This window comes from Gorilla gorilla, chromosome 10 (assembly GCF_029281585.2).
Source record: "Gorilla gorilla gorilla isolate KB3781 chromosome 10, NHGRI_mGorGor1-v2.1_pri, whole genome shotgun sequence".
Lineage (NCBI taxonomy): Eukaryota > Metazoa > Chordata > Mammalia > Primates > Hominidae > Gorilla > Gorilla gorilla.
The window spans coordinates 45,938,666-45,961,946 of record NC_073234.2 but is presented as its reverse complement, the minus strand read 5'-3'; the positions used below and the strand labels follow the sequence as shown (position 1 = coordinate 45,961,946).

Below are 23,281 nucleotides of genomic sequence, written 5' to 3'. Positions count from 1 at the left end.
GATTGCCATTCTAACTGGTGTGAGATGGTATCTCATTGAACACACTCAATATTAAATAGTTGGTGACCAACAAGGCAAGTACCAGACATAGATTTTTTTTGTCATGGTTAATATATGTTTTTATAATTCAGTATAACTTGGTTGGCTGATTTTTCTTTTGGTTTATTATAGGCCTTATATGTTTCCTAACCCAGCAGATGTGATAAAATGTAACCCAAACTCACTAAATCATTGTTTCTTGTTTTCCTTTATAGACTTGGTAGCAGTCAACAATAAGAAATGAAAAATTATACTTCTGTGAAACAGTTCATTCTTCTGGGATTAACAGATGACCCAAAGCTAAATGTTTTGATTTTTGTATTTCTATTTTTCACATATATACTGAGTATAACTGGGAACCTGACAATTATTACTCTCACTTTGATAGATGTGCACCTCAAAACACCCATGTACTTTTTCCTTAGGAATTTCTCTTTTCTAGAAATCTCATTCACAACACTTTGTATTCCTAGGTTTCTGGTCAGCATCGTAACAGGCGATATGACCATTTTTTATAATTCTTGCATGGCCCAGGTATTTTTCTTTATACTCCTTGGTTCAACAGAATTTTTCCTTTTGACTGCTATGTCCTATGATCATTATGCTGCTATCTGTAAGCCACTGCACTACACAACAATAACGAACAGCAGAGTCTGCATCCAGCTTGTAATTAGCTCTTGGCTAGCTGGATTTCTCATTATCTTTCCACCTGTAATCATGGGGCTTCAACTGGATTTCTGTGACTCCAACATCATTGATCACTTTACCTGTGATTCCTCTCCTATGCTACTGATCTCCTGCACAGACACAGGGTTTCTAGAGTTCATGGGGTTTTTCCTGGCCATATTCACTCTCATGGTAACCTTAACATTAGTGATTCTTTCCTATGTATTCATCCTTAAGACAATCCTGAGAATTCCTTCTGCTGAACAAAGGAAAAAGGCCTTTTCCACTTGTTCTTCTCACATGATTGTTGTCTCCATTTCTTATGGAAGCTGGATTTTCATGTATGTCAAAACGTCAGCAAAAGAAGGAGTGGCTTTGACCAAGGGTATAGCAGTGCTCAATACCTCTGTTGCCCCAGTGTTAAATCCTTTTATTTACTCCCTAAGGAACCAGCAGGTAAAACAGTCCTTTCAGAACTTCATCAAAAAATGTTTTTCAAATAAATTTTAGTCACAAAGAAATGTATAGCCTGAACTTGAAATGGAAACTTATCTGTAACATAATACTGACATCGTTCTATATCTCCATCCAATACCGTTAATATATTCAACTATTTTTCCTTCAGGATTTATTCTTCTATCTCATTTTGACCTCACTTGGCTTGATAACCCATTTATATTTACATGCTGTGAACGTTTAGGTGTTGTTTTATTTGGTTTTTTGTTTGTTTTTTGTTTTTTGTTGTTTGTTTTTTGAGATGGAGTCTCACACTGTTGCACGGGCTGGAGTGCAATGGTGCCAACTCGGCTCACTACAACCTCTGCCTCTTGGGTTCAAGTGATTCTCCTGCCTCAGCCTCCTGAGGAGCTGGGATTACAGGCTCCTGCCACCATGCCCAGCTAATTTTTTGTATTTTTAGTGGAGACAGGGTTTCACTATGTTGGCCAGGCTGCAGAATTTAGCTTTAAACAATCATTGAAAGACTTTCCCTTTGATCCCAAGAAAAAAATTTTTTTAAAAAGTTACCATCAAGCAATTCTGAAAAATTATTTATCCCAGTGCATTAGCACAATATACTAAAATAAATTCTTCTATGAGATGAAGTCTCCTACCTCTAGTATATTTATATTTCTCCTTTTATCTCCTTTGGTTTTTGCATTATAAATGTTTACACATGCTATTTGGTACATTGGCATTCTATATCTTCAATGTGAATTCCATTATTTAATAGTATAAAATATCTTGCTCAATGTCTTTTCTTGGCTCAAATTCCAAAATTACCTCAAGTCCGGTTCTGATATTTCTGTTAGGCCCCAATACTCTCACCACAAATCACCCTTAATGAACCACACTGATGATAGCCCATTTCTTTCTGTTAATTTGCTGATGCTGGGCCTGGAGTTTACCTGCAGCTCCTTTGAAAAGAATCTGGCTTGCCTTTCTCTCTTTTGATTTTACTAGCCCTTTAAACCCCTGTGCTTTCTATCTCCCAAGTGGTTCTTAAAATTTCTAGTATACTAATGATACCCTCGATTCTATTTATATGGTTGCATTCTTTTAAAAAAGTTTTGATTTTTTTATGGACAATGGAGAGTATGGGATTAAGTATGTTTACACTGCCTGCACCTTGATATAAACTTTTCCTATAAGAGGTTCTTACTTATAGTTATACACTTGTAAGGATAAAAATTTGTTTAGTATTTATCAATTTGCTTTTTTCCTGTCTTCTTCCACAAGCAATGCATGAACACATAAAATCATTTAAGTTACTATCGGATCACTTTTCCTTAACATGTATTCAAATTCCTAGTTTTGGGTTTCTCTTTTCTCCCCCATTTAAAAAATGAGTTATTCAAACAAGTATTTGTAGAAAAAAGGTTACACGTAATCAAAAGCAGGTGAATGAAAACTAACACATTCAATCTGAGAGATAGTATGAATGTCTAAATGTCTAAAATAGCCATATGATATTTGCATCTGTGAATCTGAACAAAATGATTTACTACATCTGCTTATAGGAAGTGTTTTGTTAAATTGATAATAAGTTTAGTTAGAATTGGTAAGAATACTGGACTCCTTTAGGCATCATAAAGCTAAATATTCCAGCTAATCAAAAATTACGTTTTTATTTCTCTTTGCTTTACAAAACTTTTTATTTTTCTGGTAGTTGCTTAGCAGATTCTATGCAAATCTGAATTTAATTTGCATCTATTGATGTGGATATGGCTCAAGCAATGTGATGCTCAATAAAGGCCAGATCCTTCAGTGCATGTGGGCAGAGAGAAAGGATATGCTGCATAATGTTTAACAACTAGCCCTCCAAAAAATAGAAACCTGATGTAATTATAAATTTTAGTGTCAATTCTATATACCCAGTTGATTTTCATGCAATATTTCATTGACTTTTACCAAACTTATGTTCATAAGCAACTTATTTTTGCAACTCAACCACAGTTTGACAAATGGAATTGTATTTCAATCTGTGAACTCTTTTTCTATAAGTTTACTGTCATTAAATCTGAGAATTAATGTTTTGAATTATTATGTTAATTTTAATTTCTTTAATTACAAGTTTTTATAATTTATGTTAGAATTATGTATGACCTTTTAAAATAACTGCTTGCCGAGAGTCCTAAAAACTAAATGTTATGGGATCTTTAGAGTGTCACTTTTCTGGCTGGAAACCTCTGTGGCTGGTGGCACTTTTGCCTGAGTTCTTGCCCCACATCCAGGAAGAATGAGGTATGCATACAAGTGGAGGATGAACAAGATGAAGAGAAGCTTTACTGAGTGATAGAACAGCTCAGAGGAGACCAGCAGGGGGCAGCTCCTCTCTGCAGGCAGGTTGTCTCATCCAGAGTTCAGCTCTCAGCAGAGAGGAGGCCCTGAATTGGGTGGCTCCTCTCTGCCCTCAGGTCGTCTAGTGGTCTCTGCAGCTCTCAGCAGAGTGGGTAGCTCCTCTCTTCAGCTGGTCCTCTAGTCATCTCCAGCTATCAGCAGAGAGGGTAGTTCCTCACTTCAACCAGTCCTCTGGCCATCCTCTCCATCCTCTGCCTCATTCTGGCTGAGCCCAGGGCTTTTATGGAACCCAGAGGAGAGGAAGTACATGCGGATTGGTCCATGGGTAGCCATCAGCAGCAGAAAAGGCACCACAAGTTCCCACTCCAGTCTGCGGTCTACAGGACTGGCAGCTCAGTGCCCAGCCTTCAGGCCATCCCTGGACTGAAGGTGGGGCCTTACAGGGGCACCACCCCCTTCCTCCCAGGAGCCTGTCTGCCTACAGTAGCTATCCATGGCACCCAGGCTGCTGGCACCAAGGGGCACCTGCAAGCCAGCACCCAGCCACCCTCACCACCCTCTCAGCTTCTCCTCCTGTGCTCCTCTGCACCCAAAGTCCAGAGGGGGCCCAGTCCACTGGGGACTGGCATGTCAGCCGTGCCCCAAGCGTGAGCACACCCGGCCAGACTGTGACAGTGCCTGGGTTGGCCCCAACACCACTCCGAGATCTGAGCGGGCATCGGGAGTGGGGAGAGGACAGGCAGCAGGAGCAGGCACCTCCGAGCCTGCAAAGGCAAAGGGAGCCTTCCCAGGTCGCCCAAGAATGCAGGGTTTGCTGGGCCTGCAGCCCGGGTTTGGGCGGCTACAGCCGTGCTGAGGGACCGGGCTCCTGCCTGCTCCATGGAGCCAGAGTCCCAGGTCTACAGCCTGGGATTAGGCGGGCACCCGGGAAGCTCCTGCCCCAACTCGGAATGGACTGGGCTCTCACTTGTCCCAGACTCCCGCCGGCTCCACTGAGCGTGCACCTCCCTGTGGCACCTCCCTGCTGCAGCCGGCTTGAGGACAACAGCTGCTGCCATCATAAGCACTGTGGCATTATCCTGTATACTCAAAATTCAGAATAAAAAGGGCTATATTAGATCATCTACTAAAAAGTGTACCCATTCTACACCTCAATTTATTTTTTGTTCACTATACACATTAAACCAATTTTCCATCTTTCTTTATGTCATGCTACTACTAAATGTACACTTTAAAGTAGTATTTTGATCTGCAAGTAACCATCTTCCTATAATAAATAATTTTATGACAACCTCTTTATTAAAGCATACTTACAATGTTTACTCAAGTTCTTGGCTTTAATCGTGGCTAATTAAATATTATATACTTTGAACTTAAAGTAGCTGTTACACTTTAACAATTTTTTCTTCATATGCCATCTGTATTGTTTAACTATATACCTTTAATAATTTTGTTGTAACTGTATTTTACAACTTTGTTTCCCAAAGAAACATTAAACATCTTCAAATCTTTAAGAAGTGTCTAGCATCCTATGACCATTAAATAATCTTAGTTCTGATTTAACTTAAAATACTTATATGTTTGACGGAGCTCTTGGATTAAATGTTGACTAAATATGTCTCAAAATAACTAGTGTAAAAGGGATATTATGGATTTTTTTTATATCAAAGCAGAGGATAATAAATTGACATCTGTGGGAAAATTGTTGGCTGGAGATATGAAGAAGGGATTGTGAAATTTAACAAATAATGTAGCCTTCTAACAGTATTCCAGAAGATGTAAAAACTATGCAAGCAGCTAGCTTTATCATTACTGTGTTCATATAACCCAAGAGTGAGCTCAATACATAATAAATATTTTAAGTTATCTAATAAGCAGTTATGATTTTTATTATAATCATATTTTCTACATTTTCAATCAGTGGGAAAATAAAAAACCTTAAAGACAATCTGGACATTTGATTCAGTGTAATGAGAACCTTGGCCTAAGTCTAGAACATCACAATGAATTTTTGACATTTTCCTTAAGATTAAAGATAAACTTACTTGTTCACAGCATAGTCTGTCATTTAGAGACTGCCAGTATCTAGTACTCCACCATTAAGTTTCTTCTCATTGTAAAGTTATAAGATATTTACATATCTGTAAATCTTCCTATATCTTCTGCTTTGTTTTTAGGCCACTATTACCTAAATATTCTATTATAAAATGTGTGCTAATTCAGACTATTGCTTAGCACCCAGTGTCTTCAGAACACTAATCCCCTTTTGTTTATTCACTCAATAAACCCCAAGGTAGTAATACTATTATTCAAGCCAGCCATTATTCTGTTTCCTCCATTCAGAGGAATATTAATAGGAACATTAATAGAATAAGCTAGCCATTATTGTTTCCTCCATTTAGAGGAATATTAATAGGAATATAAGCAAGCCATTATTCTGTTTCCTCCATTTAGAGGAAACAGAGCTTGAATAATAAGCTTTGCAGGCTATCCTCCATCTAGAGGAAACAGAATGATGGCTAGCTTGAATAATAACATTACCACCCCCAAAATATGATCTTGTGTATCAGGCTTGGGGAGATGTTACCTTCACCTCTACTTCAACTACAATTTATTTCATTTTAAATGCCAGGATAATACTTCCTTAAGTAGAAATAGGTAGAGCATCCAATGACTTCAGACCTTTAGACAAATTTGACTGGATGTACAGAAATGGATAAATATATACCCTTCTTGTGAACATAGTAGAGGTACTCCTGGGATTTTTATTTTCTACCCATATGTTGAATATTTGGTTACAAATACAAGGAAAAAGAAGCAGAAAAATATGCAGAGGTTTTTTGAAAAATCTTGATGCTTTAATTTAAGTAAATTTAAAAATCAACTAGAAATGACATTTTGACTAATCCAGTCATGTTTACCTTAAAAGTATGTGTATTCTTAATTGTTATTTCAGGAATATAATTTTTCTGCTTAATAGTATATGCTTACGCTTTATACAAGTAATTTCAATTATGTACAATATTAAGTATTAGCACATTTAAACCACACAATTATGACATTTCATAATATCAAAATATGTAAATAGCAGGAAAATTTAAAAACCATTGCATTCCTATAGTTTGAAGCAACAAGTTTCAAGTTTCTTCCTTATAGCATGGGTTGCGACTCATGGTACTGAATGACATTTTGTGTTCTTGTAGAGATATCCTATACAATTGCTTGCAATATAATCAATATCAGAAAAACATATGATTATTTTTGCACAAGATTCAAAAGAATTTGATGCATTTTAACACAGTAGATATACCTTATGTATTTAGTCTTACACAATGTGAATTTTACATGTAGTGAAGGTCAGTATCCATAATATAAAGGCAAAAGACCAAAAGAAACTGCAACTCTGGGTTCACAAAGAACATGGATAATAAGAAGGGCAAATATCTCCCTCTTAGGAATCTTGTAGGTAAAAATTGGTGACAAATATATTCACATAATAAATTATCTAATCCTGAGAAAATATTCCATTTGAAAGTGCTAAATCTCTGAAGAATACTGGAACCAGATGAGACTTTACAAACTCAGAAAAGCTGTCTGGACCTTTAGTGCTTTAAAAAATTGTGCTGAGTGGCAGCACATTTAAGCTTTTGAGGAAAATAACTAAACTTGAACAAAGAAGTAAAGCATCATAACATCAAGGATGATATCAGAAGAAAGAAAATGAAGGAAAAACAATCTTGCCTCATCTAAAATGTATCCTGAGTATCGAACTAATTTATCACCACTGGAGAAAAGAATACACAGTAATGTGAAGACATGCTATATTGGTCTAGAAATAGGATTAATAAAACACTTGCAGCTTACTAAAATACAGTTAGAATTAAATAAAAGTACTACTTTACATAATGAACAGCAGCTTTATGACAGGTAGCTGGTAAATAAAAACAGATTCAAGAAGAGTACATTTTACAATCTTACAGGAGATTATCATAGATGATTAACTAAACTAGAATGTCTTTCATTACAACATTACAATTAGAGTAAAAACCACTTTCAGACATTAAATATCTCTGCAAACCATTATTAGGGACAGACTACTCTACCAGATTAATGAGTGTGCTGACTTTTTTAACTCTAAAATTTTAAATAGGGAAGGTGAAATGCATGCTTATTCAAAAGTTTTAAAAAATTAAAAATATCAAGGGAAAGAAAAATAAAATATCAAAAGGTATTGAAATGAGTATCAAAGTATTGAAAAATGCTGGTAAATGAACTCTCAGAATGTTATTTGAAAAGTTTCAATCTAAGAGGTTTAATTTTATTTTCAGGAAGTATGTTGAACATTCAGAAGAGAGATATTTGTATTGTAATATATGAGAATGTAATGAAAGAAATATACAAGTAATGAATTAATATGTGAGATAATAAATAACAAAATTGTTAAAAAATATTGTGGGTCTATGTACCACAAAATCATTTTATTGTAAAAGAAAAGATAACAATGATGTTCTTAAAATATGTGTTTGTGTGCGTGTGTGTTTAAGTTTCTTTACTGGTGTTATAGCTTTCTTATTTCTTCATTTATTTTATAGCTAAAATAAAGAGTAACATAATAAAGAAAGAAAGTAATAAGAAATTGCAAGGCAGTAATAGAATTTATTCTTCTTGGATTGACAAGTGACCCACAGTGGCAGGTTGTGCTTTTCATATTTCTTGCTACCTACATGCTAAGTGGGACTGGGAATCTGATCTTTATCACTCTCTCACCCTTTCAGATCCCCATCTGCAGACTCCCATGCATTTCTTCCTTCAGAACTTCTCATTTCTGGAAATATCATTCATGTCTGTCTGCATTCCCAGATTCCTTGTCACCATCGTGACTGGAGACATAACCATTTCTATAATGGTTGTGGTTCTCAGCTATTTTTTTCATCTTCTTGGGGGTGACCGAATTTTACCTTCTGGCTGCCATGTCCTTTGACTGCTACATGATTCTAAAGAGTTTTCTATAAATGAAGAGATAAAGTATTTATATGTTAGTTTTCCTTTATTGCCAAACCTGTGATACTGCCTTCATCCTTTCATTGTCTCTTTCACAGTTTCAACATCTTCCCCAACCCAAGTAAATGACTTTTGGAGGCCTTTGAGAACTGCCAGAAAATGAGTTCAGGCTTATTACCTTTAGTTATTGAGTCCCTCAAAATCAATGTGTCATTAATAAAATTAATTATCAGGACTCAGTAGCTGTGACTCTGACTAGGTATAAGGTATTTGGATTTGATATTGGCACCTTGATTTTCAGCCTGATCTGATTATCTTGATTAATGTAAATGACTGTAGAAAATCTAATTCCCTGGCAAATAGTTTTCATTATTGTTCAAAGAACAGGCTGTCTTTAACAATCACGTACTGCTTACCATTGTGTTTTCATGGAATGACTCACATGTTTTTTCAAATTCTAACATAATACCAACAGAAAACTAAAATTATGATTACTTTGTTTACAAGTTCCTTATTATAACACACAATTTACAAAGAAAATGAAACAATGCAAGTCTTTTTGTAAGACTATAATACATATGTATTATATATGATATATACCATATATACACATACGTATATAGGTATTATATATGGTATATACATTCTCTATTCATATATTTATGTATCATTATGTATGTATATGTCCACATATGTATATATGTATGTATAATGTATATATGATACATAATAGTTATAGAAATCTATAGATAGATATAGATACTAATAGATATCAGGCAAATGACAGAGTTAGGAAAACTCTATCCTCTTAGTCAAAATTTATCTGATGAAGTTCATTATAATAGTTAATAAGTGGAAATAAATGAAAATCAGTATAAATCTTTCCAGAGCAAAACTTTTAGAAAATGTATTCATTTCCAAGTGCTACTAAAGCAAAGTACTAGTAATCGGCTGGCTTTAGACATTTTATTTTAATGTGTTTCATGGTATATTTTCTTGAATTTATTCTACCTGGAATTCATTAAGCTTCTTGGGTATGTAGATTCACATCTTTCCTCAAATTTGGAAAGTTTAAAAATTATTTCTTCAAATACTCTTTTTAACCCTTTCTCTCTTTCTCTTTTTCTTCTGGGTCTTCCATAATGCAAATTTTAGTACACTTGATGGTGTTCCAGAAGTCTCATTGGCTCTGTTCATTTTTCATTATTCTTTTTTTATTTTGTTCCTCTGACTAGGTAACTTCAATTGTCATATCTTTAAGATTGCTGATTCTTTCCCTGTTTGCTAAAATCTGCTATTGAAGCCTTCTGTGGCTTTCTCATGTCAGCTATTGTATTTTTCAGCATCATTATTTTTATTTGGTTCATTTTTATAATTTTTATTACTTTGCTGATATGCTCTTCATTCATCATTCTCCTGTTTTCTTTAAGTTCTTTGTCCATGGTCTACTTGAGGTCTTTGAATATATTCAAGACACGTGATGTGAAGTCTTCATTTAGTATGTCCAATGTCTATACATTCTCAGAGTCAGTTTCTATCAATTTCTTTTTTTTACCTAATGCCCCTCACGCCACCCCCACTAAAGTAAATGTGTCATTCTTTCCTATTTCTTGTAAGCCTTGTCACTTTTTAAATTAAATATTTTGAATATTACAATGTGATCACAGGGAAATCAGATTCTTTCCTCTCATTAAGTTTTGCTATTATTGCTTGTCGAGGGCTGGATTAATCCATTTGTTTACTGACCTTACTAAACTATTTTCGCTAAGACTGTATTATTTGCTAGTTTGTTATCTTAATAGCAAGCCAGTGACGTGGCAGGGATTTCTTTAAATGCCAGGAGCCAAAGAATGAGAGAGAGAGAACTCTCTGATCTTTGCAAGTTCTCTCTGGGATGGGTCACTCCTTCAATGTTAAGTAAGGCTGCCTAAAGCCCTGCTTTAACCTTCACCTCCTACTTGCATGAAGCTCACAGATCAGCCAGAGGTGCAAGCCTCAGGCACTATGAGATAGCCATTCCTACTTGAGGAGGGTGAAGCAGAGGTTAGCCTATTCACCAGTCCATCAGGGAAGCCCAAACTGGTGAAAATGCATAACCAAAAATGCACAATGCAGTATTTTTTATTATACTTTAAGTTCTGGGATACATGTGCAGAACGTGCAGGTTTGTTACATAGGTATACACGTGCCATGGTGGTTTGCTGCACCCATCAACCCATCATCTACATTAGGTACTTCTAATGCTATCCCTCCCCCAGCCCCCCATCCCCCAACAGGCCCCGGTGTGTGATGTTCCCCTCCCTGTGTCCATGTGTTCTCATTACAATGCAGTATTTTAAGAACAAGTTTTGTGTTAGCCCCCTTGCATCAGCAAGACACACCAGGAAAGCATGTTTTTGTCCCCATGGCTGCCATTTTGCTGGGAAATGGGGGATATTAGGTAGGTAAATGCAACACCACAATGTTTTCTTACCAAAATGTAGCTACCTTTTTCTTCATTAAGCACTCCTCTTGTTGCTTTGTTTTTTATTAGATTCCAGAGTTCCAAAAAATTAACTTCTCTCAGTTTTGCCAGCTCAATGTCTTCTTCAGTGGAGAGACTGACTGATTATTTAACTTCCCAACCTGTTATTTTCTGTCATCCAAAGCAGAACTTTTTAATTTTCATGATGGCCAACTCAGCCTTTTTTTTTTTTTTGAATTGTTCATGAAGCAGTGACCTTTAAATAACGGACAAAAATACTCTTTCCAAGTGTATGTTTTACACAGATTTGTTCTGTATGTTTTCTTTAAAGCGAGCTTTTTAAAAAAGAAACAAGAAAATAAATGAGAAGAAAGCAAAACATAAAATTTAGTTGAATATTACTGAGTATATACACTGCTCAAAGGTCAGGTATTATGTGGCTAATATTGGTATAAGAATTAGACAGCTTCTCCAGGTAGACTCAGGCTATTAGGTTTCATCTAGTCCTAACCACTGTCTGATAATCTGAGAGTGTTGCTTACCGTAATTATGACTTCCAAGCCCACACATATTTCCTGTTATTCAAGGTAACATGTGCTGTTTTAGCTTTGACATCATGGTAGAGCAAGGACCTTATGATCTGGCATTCCCACACCACCATTAAATGAAGCCTGGAATGCATTATGCTAATGACCTACCTAAAATTATACCATAATTTGCTAAATCTTGGGTCACATATTTTATCTATTCTCTCTAAATCCACAAATGCTAGGCATTTGAGACATCTGTAATATTTTACTAAGTCACTCAACTAAAAATGCTTGGTTTTCTCCATAGAGAAAATAATTTCTTTATCTTTACTTGTGCTATAGAATCTTCAGATTGGGATTTTGTTTAAGCCCCAATTACCGTACATTCCAACCCCTTAATTCATGTTTTCTCATAGAAATCTACTAGACAGCCAACATGAATCTCCTTTCAGTTGAAATAATAATCAGAAGGATAATTTTAAAAATTAGTCAAGAGATCATTATTTCATCTTTCCCTTTGTGTCTTGCAAAGTTTAACATTATATGCAAAATGCTATATTCTTCCAATATTTAATGTCTCCCAAGAGAACCCAATTAAAATGTTGCCAAAATTAATAGCGTTGTGAATACACTAGTTTTTCTGTCTCCAGGGAGGGTCTTACCATATTTCCCTTAAAAACAACCTCCACTCTAACATTATATCTTAAAACACACAAAATATGCCTTTCTATTTCTTTTAGAGAAAAAGCTTTTTGGAAAGCCTGTATCACTGAGCAATGTCAGGGAAAATATGAAACAGTTGACATTTAAATGCAAAAAAAAATTTCAAAATATGCCAACTGCATTTTCTCATACTCACTGAGAGTAGCTTTTGGGTTGAGAAATGGATGGTTTACAACAAGGGGGAATCTGGAAAAAAATCTTCAAAATTTTAATAATTTAGCAGCTGTACAAAAATGAATTAGTTTGATAAAAGGTGTAAAACTGATCGTTTTCTAGCTAAAACATTACGTTTCTCTTATAGATAATGAGAAAACTAATTAGATTTAAACTATTACTTGAATCTATCAAGGACTAACATAAGTGAGTATATTTCTTGTTTTTTTCATGTGGTTAATTTCTCTTCCCAAATCATAGAACTCTTGACAGCTACTCTTTTTGAAATCTACCACGAAGGCATTTTGTCAATTCTTTTTTTTTTTTTTTTTTTGGTTTTTATTATCAATGCTTGTATTGTTTTCTCTCTCCGAGTCTTTTTTGTTTTTTGGTATGCATTACATTTATTTAAACTTACTGAAATTGACACCATCATCATTACTTCCTTTTCTGAGAGCACCGTTATTTAGCATGGATGTTTTCTTAATCCTGAGGAGTCACATCCTGTATCTTTTGCATGTTATCTGGTATACTTGCTCTAATCAAAGATGATGAAAAAAATGTCCTAGAACAATCTTAGCAGATAAATTGAGAAATTGCCTGAGCATATTTTGTTATGTTAACATGTGGCCAGCCAGGTAGCTAGCTGCTTGATCAAGAGCATCACTAGCATCCTAGCCCCTCTGTTTGAAGGAGCTCCTTATATTTTGTGCAGGGAATCACAGGGTCCCCACAGCATGATTTTCAACTGGTCACCAGATATCCCTGAAGCATCAAATATGCCCATTTGAATTTGAAATTTAAAGATGATCCCGTCAAGACCATGAAAATAACTTTGTGTTGTATGACAGAAAAGTACCTCACAATATTCAATAGCCAAGTACCTAGCCAGGAACCTTTGACACCAAATTTTACATCAAATTGTCTATAAAAATGAGAGAGATGTCACAAGAGAACAAAACCTCATGGATGCAGTTTAAACTTCAATGTAGATCTCCGAGTCTTTTTAAATTTGTCACAGCTTAGTTCAGAAGCATACAAATACCTGCTTCAGGAAGGAGTTAGACAGCATTTTCTTAGATAAACCTCAGCTGGTATGACTTATTGCAGGGATGCCAGACCCAGGATGCATGACCCCATTTCAATGTCATCTTTACCCTTCCTAATACCTCACACTTTGACTCTGTTCATTAAATCAGATTACTCTCATGGTTCACTCAAAATTTGTCAAGATGGTTTCTCTGTTTCTAGTACTGGTAGCAACAGATCATGCTGAGCAATTCATATTTGGGATGTTGATTATGTACTTCACTAAAATTCCTATTTTGTTGGCATAGACCACTACAGGTACCTGTATCAATCAAAATGGACTAATTCAGAATAATTGATGCATGCATGCAGAGTTTGGCCCATAGAACTAAAACAAACACTGGATTGATTGACTATATTTAAAAAGTCCGATTGGAACTTTTATACTGTGATCTTGTTCATTAATAAAGGTCGGCATTGTGTTTATGTCAACTTCAATCAGAAAGGAGCTAAGAGGATCAGTTTTGCCTACAGCAAGAGGAGATGGAGTTCAATTAATTTCCCATAAATATAGGATTTTCTGTGTTTTTGTTTGTTTTTGCTATGAAAAGAAATCAAGGCTCATTTTTTAAATTGAAATAACTCAAAATATTTTCTTTTCTTTTTTTTTTGTTTTTTTGTTTTTTGTTTTTTTGAGATGGAGTCTTGCTCTATTGCCCAGACTGGAGTGCAATGGCGTGATCTGGGCTCACTGTAAGCTCCGCCTCCTGGGTTCACGCCATTCTCCTGCCTCAGCCTCCCGAGTAGCTGGGATTGCAGGCATACACCACCACGCCCGGCTAATTTTTCTATTTTTTTTAGTAGAGATGGAGTTTCACTATGTTGGTCAGGCTGGTCTCGAACTCCTGACCTCGTGATCCTCCCACCTCGGCCCCCCAAAGTGCTGGGATTACAGGCGTGAGCCACCGTGCCCGGCCGAAAGTCTGTTTTCTAATGACAATATTAGCATTTGTATTTTATGGCCTTTAAGTTTTCAAAATTACTATGTATTCTGATAACTTGTTCAATATTCCACCAACAGAACAAAGCAAGCAAAATATTTATTATTATTTAACTATAAAAAACCTTTCTGTACATTAAGTAATCAAAACTATACAGCAGAGAATTATCAAAGATAAAACTTAAATGTTTTTTAAAGTAATGAAACACAAATTAATCTTTTCAATACTAAATAAATTCTGTCATGAACTTGCAATTCTAATGGATATTCTGCCACTTCTTGTTGAATGGGTCTTAAAGTTCTTGATGCAGAATAAGAGCAATCCTAGTGTATTTGAAATCAAATCATGTATTGACATTCACTCTTCTTTTTATCTACAGACCTATCAGAATTCAGAACTAAGCCACGCCAAATATGACATCAATTAGAGAATTCATTCTTCTGGTACTTACAGATGACCCAGAGTTACAAGTTCTGATATTCTTCTTTATGTTGATCACATACTTATTGAGTGTAAGTGGAAACATGGTCATCATTATGTTAACACTGTCAAATATTCATTTGAAAACTCCTATGTATTTCTTCCTTGGGAATTTCTCTTTCTTAGAAATTTCATTTACCACAGTCTGCATTCCTAGATTTCTGATCAACATTGCTACAGGAGACACAACCATTTCCTGTAATGCTTGCATGGCCCAAGTATTTTTTTTAATTCTTTTGGGATCAACAGAATTTTTTCTTCTGGCTGTCATGTCTTATGATCGCTATGTGGCTATCTGCAAACCTCTACATTACACAACCATCATGAGTAACAAAGTCTGTAATTGGCTTGTAATCAGCTCCTGGCTGGCTGGTTTTCTCATTATTTTTCCCCCCATGATTATGGGCCTCCAACTGGATTTTTGTGACTCCAGCACTATTGACCATTTCATCTGTGACTCTTCCCCTATGCTGCTGATTGCTTGCACAGACACACAGTTTCTAGAGCTTATGGCATTTTTGCTAGCAGTATTCACACTCATGGTAACTTTGGCCTTGGTGGTTCTCTCCTACACACTCATCCTTAAAACAATTCTGAAGATTCCCTCTGCCCAGCAAAGGAAAAAGGCTTTTTCAACTTGTTCCTCCCATATGATTGTGGTTTCTGTTTCTTATGGGAGTTGCATTTTTATGTGTGTAAAAACATCTGCAAAAGAAGATATGGCTTTGAGCAAAGGTGTAGCAGTGCTTAATACCTCTGTTGCTCCTATGTTGAATCCCTTTATTTATACCTTAAGAAACCAGCAGGTAAAACAGGCCCTTAGGGAATTCACCAAAAAAATATTATCATTGAACAAGCAATAATGATAACTAAATCTGTGGCTGAAACACAAATAAGCCAATAAAAACACAAAGCATCTTTCTACGTAATAGGTACACACAAAGGAACACACATGCAAAGATTCACACCATTGTAGAGCTTACCTCTAGTGATAAAACACACATATGGAACAATCTATATAATAGAAAATTACCTAGTACTTTAGTAAGGGAAAAATGCTATTTTAAAAAAATAGAAGAAATATGGTATAGAAAGTAATATGGCAGGTAGAATTCAAATTAAATAGCTTGGTCAAAGATTTCATGGTCATCTTAAAGCTTCTTTTATTTTTTTCTATATTCAAGCACGTTTTTATGTATTCTTTATATATATTTTTTATTATACTTTAAGTTCTAGGGTACATGTGCACAATGTGCAGGTTTGTTCTTAATCTTTTCCTTTTTTTCTGTAATTTTTCCATCTTATCATATCTGTTTTATATTTATCAAGCATATCAAGATTGTGAGGTGTGACTATTAAATAAATATTGGTCTTTGCTTTAAAAAGATATATAGCAAGATCTAAATAGCCTATTCCAATCCTACCTGAAAATAAATCATTTTATAAAAAATTAACAGCAACTCACAATTAATGAATGGATTAGCACCTAATTTCAACGTTGAGAAAACTGTGCTTTGTAATCCCGTATTCTATTGAACCTGATATTCAGAATCTGTACATGGAAAAACAGCTGAGAAACAATAATCTTCTGTGAAAATGGGCTATTTCAAGCCATCCAAGTTTTGCCAACTCTGCTTCATCAGAAAGATTTATCTGTGTCTTTCCAGATTTCACATGTTCTGTTAAGCAAAAATGGAAGTGTGAGAGACTGGAGCTGTTGGGGAGAACAATCTCCAATAAAGTGCTGCAAGCAGAGATATTAGAAATGATTGCTTTTACACTAAATGCAGTGACTTTACATTTTGTGATATATTATCATAACAATCCACCATCAAATAGTGAAGGTAGGAGGTCATAAAAGTGCAATCCATGAAGTTGCTGAAAATTAATGCAGGTTTGATACACACCCCTTTACCATGCACATAATGATCAGAGAACACAATTTTATTGATGCCCAAATAAATAAGAATAGTTCAAAGACAAATCATACACCTATGCAGTTTCCAAATAGTCAGCATAAATAGTGCACACAATTTAATTAGTAGGAATAAAAATATTTTAAATAAATATGAAATTCAGAGCCTTGAAAATGAAAAATTTAATTTGAGGAAAACCAAATATATATATATTTAATTTTATAAATTAATATAAAATAGGAAGATTAATACATAAACTAATTACTTATAAATTCTAATCTTATATAAGATATGAGACTAGACCTTAAATTTATAAGGTTATAATTTTTTAATACTAATAAAACCATAAAATTGTGTAATTATGTGTTACTAAGGTAATAATGGTACTATGTGCAATTACATAAAAACATTACTTTTAAGGAAAAGTATTAACTAGAAAATATTTATAAAGCAGCAAATAAACTGAATATATATTTTAACTATGAAACAAATTACCAAAAGATACAAAGTTCTAAGAGCTATGCCTCTGAAACATTTCCAAGATTTTAATATTATTTTATTCTAAATTTTAGAAGTATAAAACATTCATTTAAAGTATATATTCTTGTAAATAGTTGTAGACTATAAAACGGTTGAAAAAAATATTCACTTAGTAATATACAAAATATCCATAACATATATGCATGTTTCCTGTATAAAATCCTACTGTAATGGATCAATACTATAAAAAAGATACTAGTATAAGATAAGAAACATAAGGAAATTTGACTAGGAAAATTTGGGATATAATGTATCATTTTATCTTTTAAATAGGCCCAATGAAAAAAATGTATCAGATCTTAAATTATACTACTATTTACCCACAAATCATCAACAAAAAATTTTAAAATCTCTTAGTTGATACTGATATGAAAATAATTATGTTAAAGCCACAAGGAAAACACATGGTAAATGAGTAATTAAACTTTTACTCAAACGTGAAACTAATATAATTTGTATTCCTGACAACAAAATAATAATGCACAACCCCCACTTTGTATTATAGAGACGTTTGTCCTAGATGCATTTAACCAATGCTAAAACATACAAAGCAGAAGCAAAATTCATAATATTCAAAATGAGAAGACAGATATAACATTTTTTCGATATTTTTTACAAATATTCCCCAGAAAAGTTTTAAAATTACTGGAAACTAATCATAAAAAATTGAAGAAGTAAAAAATAAATGGAAAGATATCATGTGTTCATGGATTCAAAAAATTAATATTGTTAAAATGACTATACTATCCAAGTGAACTACAGATTCAATGTAATCCCTATCAAAATTCTAATGGCACTTCCATAGAAATAGAAAAAAATCAATCCTATAATTGATAAAGAACCACAAAATCCCAAATAGCCAAACCAACCATGAGAAAGAAAAAACAAAGCTGGAGGCACCACATTTTATGATTTCAAACTATATCACACAGTCATAACAATCAAAACAGTATGGCACTGGAATATAAAACAGACACATAGAACAATGTGACAAATTAGAAAGCAAATTTTTTTTTAGAAAAAAAATCACATTTGATCAGGTTCCAAGAATAGAAATGTGGAAAGGATAGTCTCTTTGATAAATGGTATCAGAGAAACAGAATATCCACATGCAAAAGAGTGAAATTGAACCCTTACCTCACACTGTATACAAAACTTAATCCAAAATGGCTTAAAGACTTAAATGCAGTACCTAAAACCATAAAATGCCTAGAAGAAAACATAGGGAGAAAGTTTCTTGACATTAGTCTTTGCAATGATTTTTTGGATATGACACCAAAAGCTCAGGCAACGAAGGCAAAATTAAACAAGTGGGACTACACCAAACTAAAAAGTTTCTGTAGTGGAATGAAACAATCAACAAAATAAAAAGAAAACCTCCTATGAGCTGGGAAAAAAAATAATTCTGTTAAAAGGTTAACAAGCCAAAATATATAAGTAACAAATACAACTCAATAGAAAAAAAATCCAATTTTAAAAATGGGCAAAAACCTGAATAAACATTTTTTTTCCAGAGAAGACATACAAATGGGCAAAAGGCATATGAAAACATTCTCAACATCACTAATCATCAGGAAAATGCAAATAAAAATCACAATATCACCTCGCACCTGTTAGAGTAGGTAGCCTCAGAAAGATAAGAGATTAAGTGTTGGTGAGGGAGTGGAGAAAAGGGAACAGCCATATGTAAATTGGTACAGTCACATGGAAAACAGTTTGTAGGTTTCTCAAAATATTAAAAATAGAATTACCACACAGTTCAACTGTGAGCATATATTTATATATTTATGACTGTATATTCATAGGAAATGAAATCAGCATTGAAGAGATATCTACACGCACATGTTCATTGCAGCATTGTTCACCAAGGCAAGATATGAAGATAATCTAAGTGATAAGTGACTGATGAATACATAAAGAAAATGTAATATATATGTATATACATATATGTTTACACACACAACACACACACACATAAAGGGACGTTATTCAGTCATAAAGAAGAAATCCCTGCCATTTGTGAAAGCATGGATGAAATTATGTTAGCAATGCTTTGTCTGAATTCGATAGGTTATGAAATGATGCGTTTTCATTTTTATTTGTGATTTCTCCTTTGACCCGTTGGTTGTTTAAGAGTATGCTGTTTAATTTCTATATATTTGCAAATTTTTCAATTTTTTCCTCATATGGATTTCAAGTATTATTCCATAGTGATTAGAAAAGATGCTTTGCACAAGTTCAATATTTTCAAACTTACTAATGCTGATGTCATAAAATGGATTAGGAGTTTTTCCTTCTTTTTCTTCTTTTTTTTTTTTGGAAAAGTATGAGAAGGATTTATTCTTTAAATGTTAGCAGAATTCACAGGTGAAGCCAGCAGGTCTCTGATTCTTCTTTGCAGGGAGGTTTTTGATTACAGAGTCAATCTCCTGACTAGTTACCGGTCTGTTCAGATTTTCTATTTCTTCATGATTCAGTCTTGGTGGGTTGTATCTTTCTAGGAACTTGTCCATTCATCTAGGTTATTTAATTTGTTTACACCTATAAATTTATATCTTAGCATTGCTTACACTATATTCATAAGATTTGATATGTTATTGGTTTTTGTTGTTGTTTTTCATTGTTTGTTTTTTTGAGATGGAGTCTCATTCTGTCACCCAGGCTGAAGTGCAGTGGCACAATCTCGGCTCACTGCAACCTCTGCCTCCCGGGTTCAAGCAATTCTCCTGCCTCAGCCTCCTCAGGAGCTGGGACTACAGGTGTGCATTACCATGCCTGGTGAATTTTTGTATTTTTAGTAGAAACAGGGTTTTGCCATTTTGGCCAGGCTTGTCACAAACTCCTGACCTCAGGTGAGTTGCCAACCTCAGCCTCCCAAAGTGATAGGTTTTATACTCATTTTTCTCAAAATATTTTCTAACTTCCCTGTGGTTCTTTTTTTGGCCTCTTGGTCATTTAAAAACGTGTTGCTTACTTTCTGTATATTTGTGCAGAAAATTTTTTAGTCATCACTCTGTTATTGATTTTTATGTCATTATAGGAAAACTACATTACTTCTTAAAAAAAAAAAAAAAACTACCGAGACTATTTTGTGGCCTTACATGTGTTCTATCCTGTAGAATATCCTGTGAACTTTAGAAGAATATATATTCTGATGTTGGGTCAAATATTCTGTATATCTCTGTTCATTCTAGCTTATTATTTTATTGTTAAAGTCCTCTCTTTCCTTATCTTCTCTCTAGTTGTTATATCCATTATTGAAAGTGGAGAACTGATTTCTACAACTATTATTTTTGAACTGCATGACCCCCCTCTCAATTTTGTAAATCTTTGCTTCATATATATTGAATGCATTGTTAAGTGAGTAAATGTTTGTAATTTTTCTATCTTCTTCGAGATGAAAACTTTTATTAATATATAATGCACTTTATCTCTTATAATATTGTTACATTTAAATAGTATTTCGTCTAATATTACAGGTAATCCAGTCCCATTTGGTTACTATTTTAATGGAACATCTTTTCCATACATTCACTTTCAACATATTTATATATTTGAATCTAAACAGAGTCTCAGGAAGACAGCACATAGTTGGATCTTTTAAAATCCTTTCTGCAATTATCTCTTTTGATTGGAGAGTTTAATCTGTTTTGAATTTAAAGTAATTATTATAAGAGATGTGCTTCTGCTGCTTGCTATTTTGCTATTTGGTGTTTACATCGCCTATAGTTGGCCCTTCATTTCCACCATCACTGTCTTTTTTTATGTTTAGTTGATTTTTTGTAATGACATATTTTCACATTTTATTCCTGTCTGTGTATATTATATAGACATTTTCTTGGTGTTCATCATGGGAATTATATTTAACATCCTAAAATTACTAGAACCGAATTTAAATTTATTCACATTTAACTTTAATACCATAAAAGAGTCTCTTCCTATAAATCTCCCTTTCCCTTTTTGGTAATTGATATCACAGATTTCATTGCTGTGCACTGTGTGCCAAATATCATAGAACAATAGTTTTATGCATTTTATATTAATTCTTTTATAATTAAAATTGGAATTATAAAACAAAATTAAAATCATAGTAACTTTTATAATTGTCCATGTATTTACCTTTATCAGAGACCTTTATTTCTTCATATGGAGTGCTGCTACTGTCCAGTGTCCTTTCATTTCTACCTGAAGAACTTACTGTAATATTTCTTAAAGGGCAGTTCTAGTAGTAACGAACTTCCCTAGCTTTTATCTGGGAAAAATCTTAATTTCTCCCTAATTTTTGAAGAACAGTTGAGCCAGATATAGGATTTATAATTGCCAATAGTTTTTTTCCTTTCCACACTTTGAATATAGTCATGTGTGACTTAATGATGAGGATACATTCTGGGAAATGTGACATTAGGTAATTTTGTCATTGTGCAAACATTATCAAGTATATTTACACAAACTTAGATGATATAGCCTACTACATGCCTAGGCTATCTATATGATATAGCCTATTGTTCCTAGGCTACAAACCTGTACAGTATGTTACTGTGCTGAACAGTATGTTACTGTACCGTGGGCAGTCATAACACAATGGTAAGTGTTTGTATACTTAAAACATATAAAAGGTAGAGCATTGTGCTACAACATTGCTACAATGTTCACTAGGCAATAGGAATGTCTCAGCTCCATTTTAATCTTATGGGACAGTCATCATTTGTGCAGTCTGCCATTTATCAAAGTGTTATCATATGGTGTATGACTGTACATCAACCTACTCCCTATTGCTTTCATGAGTTCTAATAAGAAATGGAGTGATAGTCTAATTGAGGATAACTTGTATGTGATGAGTCATTTATCTCTTGCTGCTCTCAAGATTTCCTCATTTTTGGCTTTCAATTGTTTGATTAAAAATATGTCTTGATGTGGGTCTCTTAGAGATTATCCAACTTAGAGTTTATATAGCTTCTTGGATTTGTAGGTTCGTGACTTAAACTTGGGAAATTTCTATCCATTATTTTTTTAATATTATTTCTTCCCCATTATTTTCCCAGCTCTCCATGTGGGATAAACACAATGCTCTTGTTGGTCTGCTTGATTGTGCCTCACAGATTCTTTAGTATCTGTTCACTGACTTCATTGTTTTCCTCGTACTTCATAATTTCAATTGTTCTATTTTTAGGTTCTCTGATTCACTTGTCTGCTTGCATAAATTTGCTTTTGAATCCTTCTAGGTTGTTTGTATTTCCGTTGTAATTTATGGCTCCAGAATTTTGATTCGGTTTCTTTTACTATTTCAATTTCTTTGGTTATGTATTTTATTTTGTTCATGTATTGTTTTCTTGTCTTTGTCCATGTCTGTCTTCAGTTTTTGGAACATCTTCAAGGGAGTTGACTAATTATTTTTTAACATAAGAAAAGTATGCAAATTTTATTTGATGTTAAAATTTTAATTTTTATGTGTGCATAAAGGTTTTCATGGAAAAAAATAAGACTTGAAGAAAGGCTAGACCCAAAAGCCTATATACCATTATAATAAAAAGAGATAAATTGTGGAGTTGTGACAAAAAATAGAAAAAGGAGTATGGCCTGGGGGCAGTAAATTGTGGGAATGTGATGAGGAAATGTATAGGGGAAACTAATGAAAAGACGGGTCAATTTAGTAAAATTTGTTCTTACACATTCTCTCAGTGTTACCTCCCCATCTGGTGATAAGAGTGTTCTCCTCTCCTGTTACAGGAAGAGCATCTTTCTCAGAGGAAATTTATACCCTGCTTTTAGGTAGAAAGTGGAAGGCCAAAGAGCTCTTCCTGCATCTACTGTTTTCTCAATTGCCTTTAGCTCAAAATAATCAATATGCTAAAGTGTCATATTTGGGGATAGCATGTTCTGATCTCCTTATAATCTTATTTTGTATTGTTTTTCTTCTTTTTTGTAAGATAAAGACAAATA

General features: G+C 34.1%; 2 protein-coding genes across 2 annotated transcripts; both read left to right on the top strand.

The window, feature by feature from the left end:
• Positions 1-279: 279 nt before the first annotated feature.
• LOC101151262 (olfactory receptor 6C76-like) lies at positions 280-1,215 on the top strand. Its single transcript, XM_004053300.1, has one exon. It carries the CDS (start codon positions 280-282, stop codon positions 1,213-1,215), a length of 936 nt encoding a protein of 311 aa, XP_004053348.1.
• Positions 1,216-14,811: 13,596 nt separating this feature from the next.
• LOC101150170 (olfactory receptor 6C65) lies at positions 14,812-15,748 on the top strand. Its single transcript, XM_004053298.3, has one exon. The coding sequence runs from the start codon at positions 14,819-14,821 to the stop codon at positions 15,746-15,748; it is 930 nt and encodes a 309-aa protein (XP_004053346.3). The 5' UTR covers positions 14,812-14,818.
• The last annotated feature ends 7,533 nt before the right edge of the window (positions 15,749-23,281 follow it).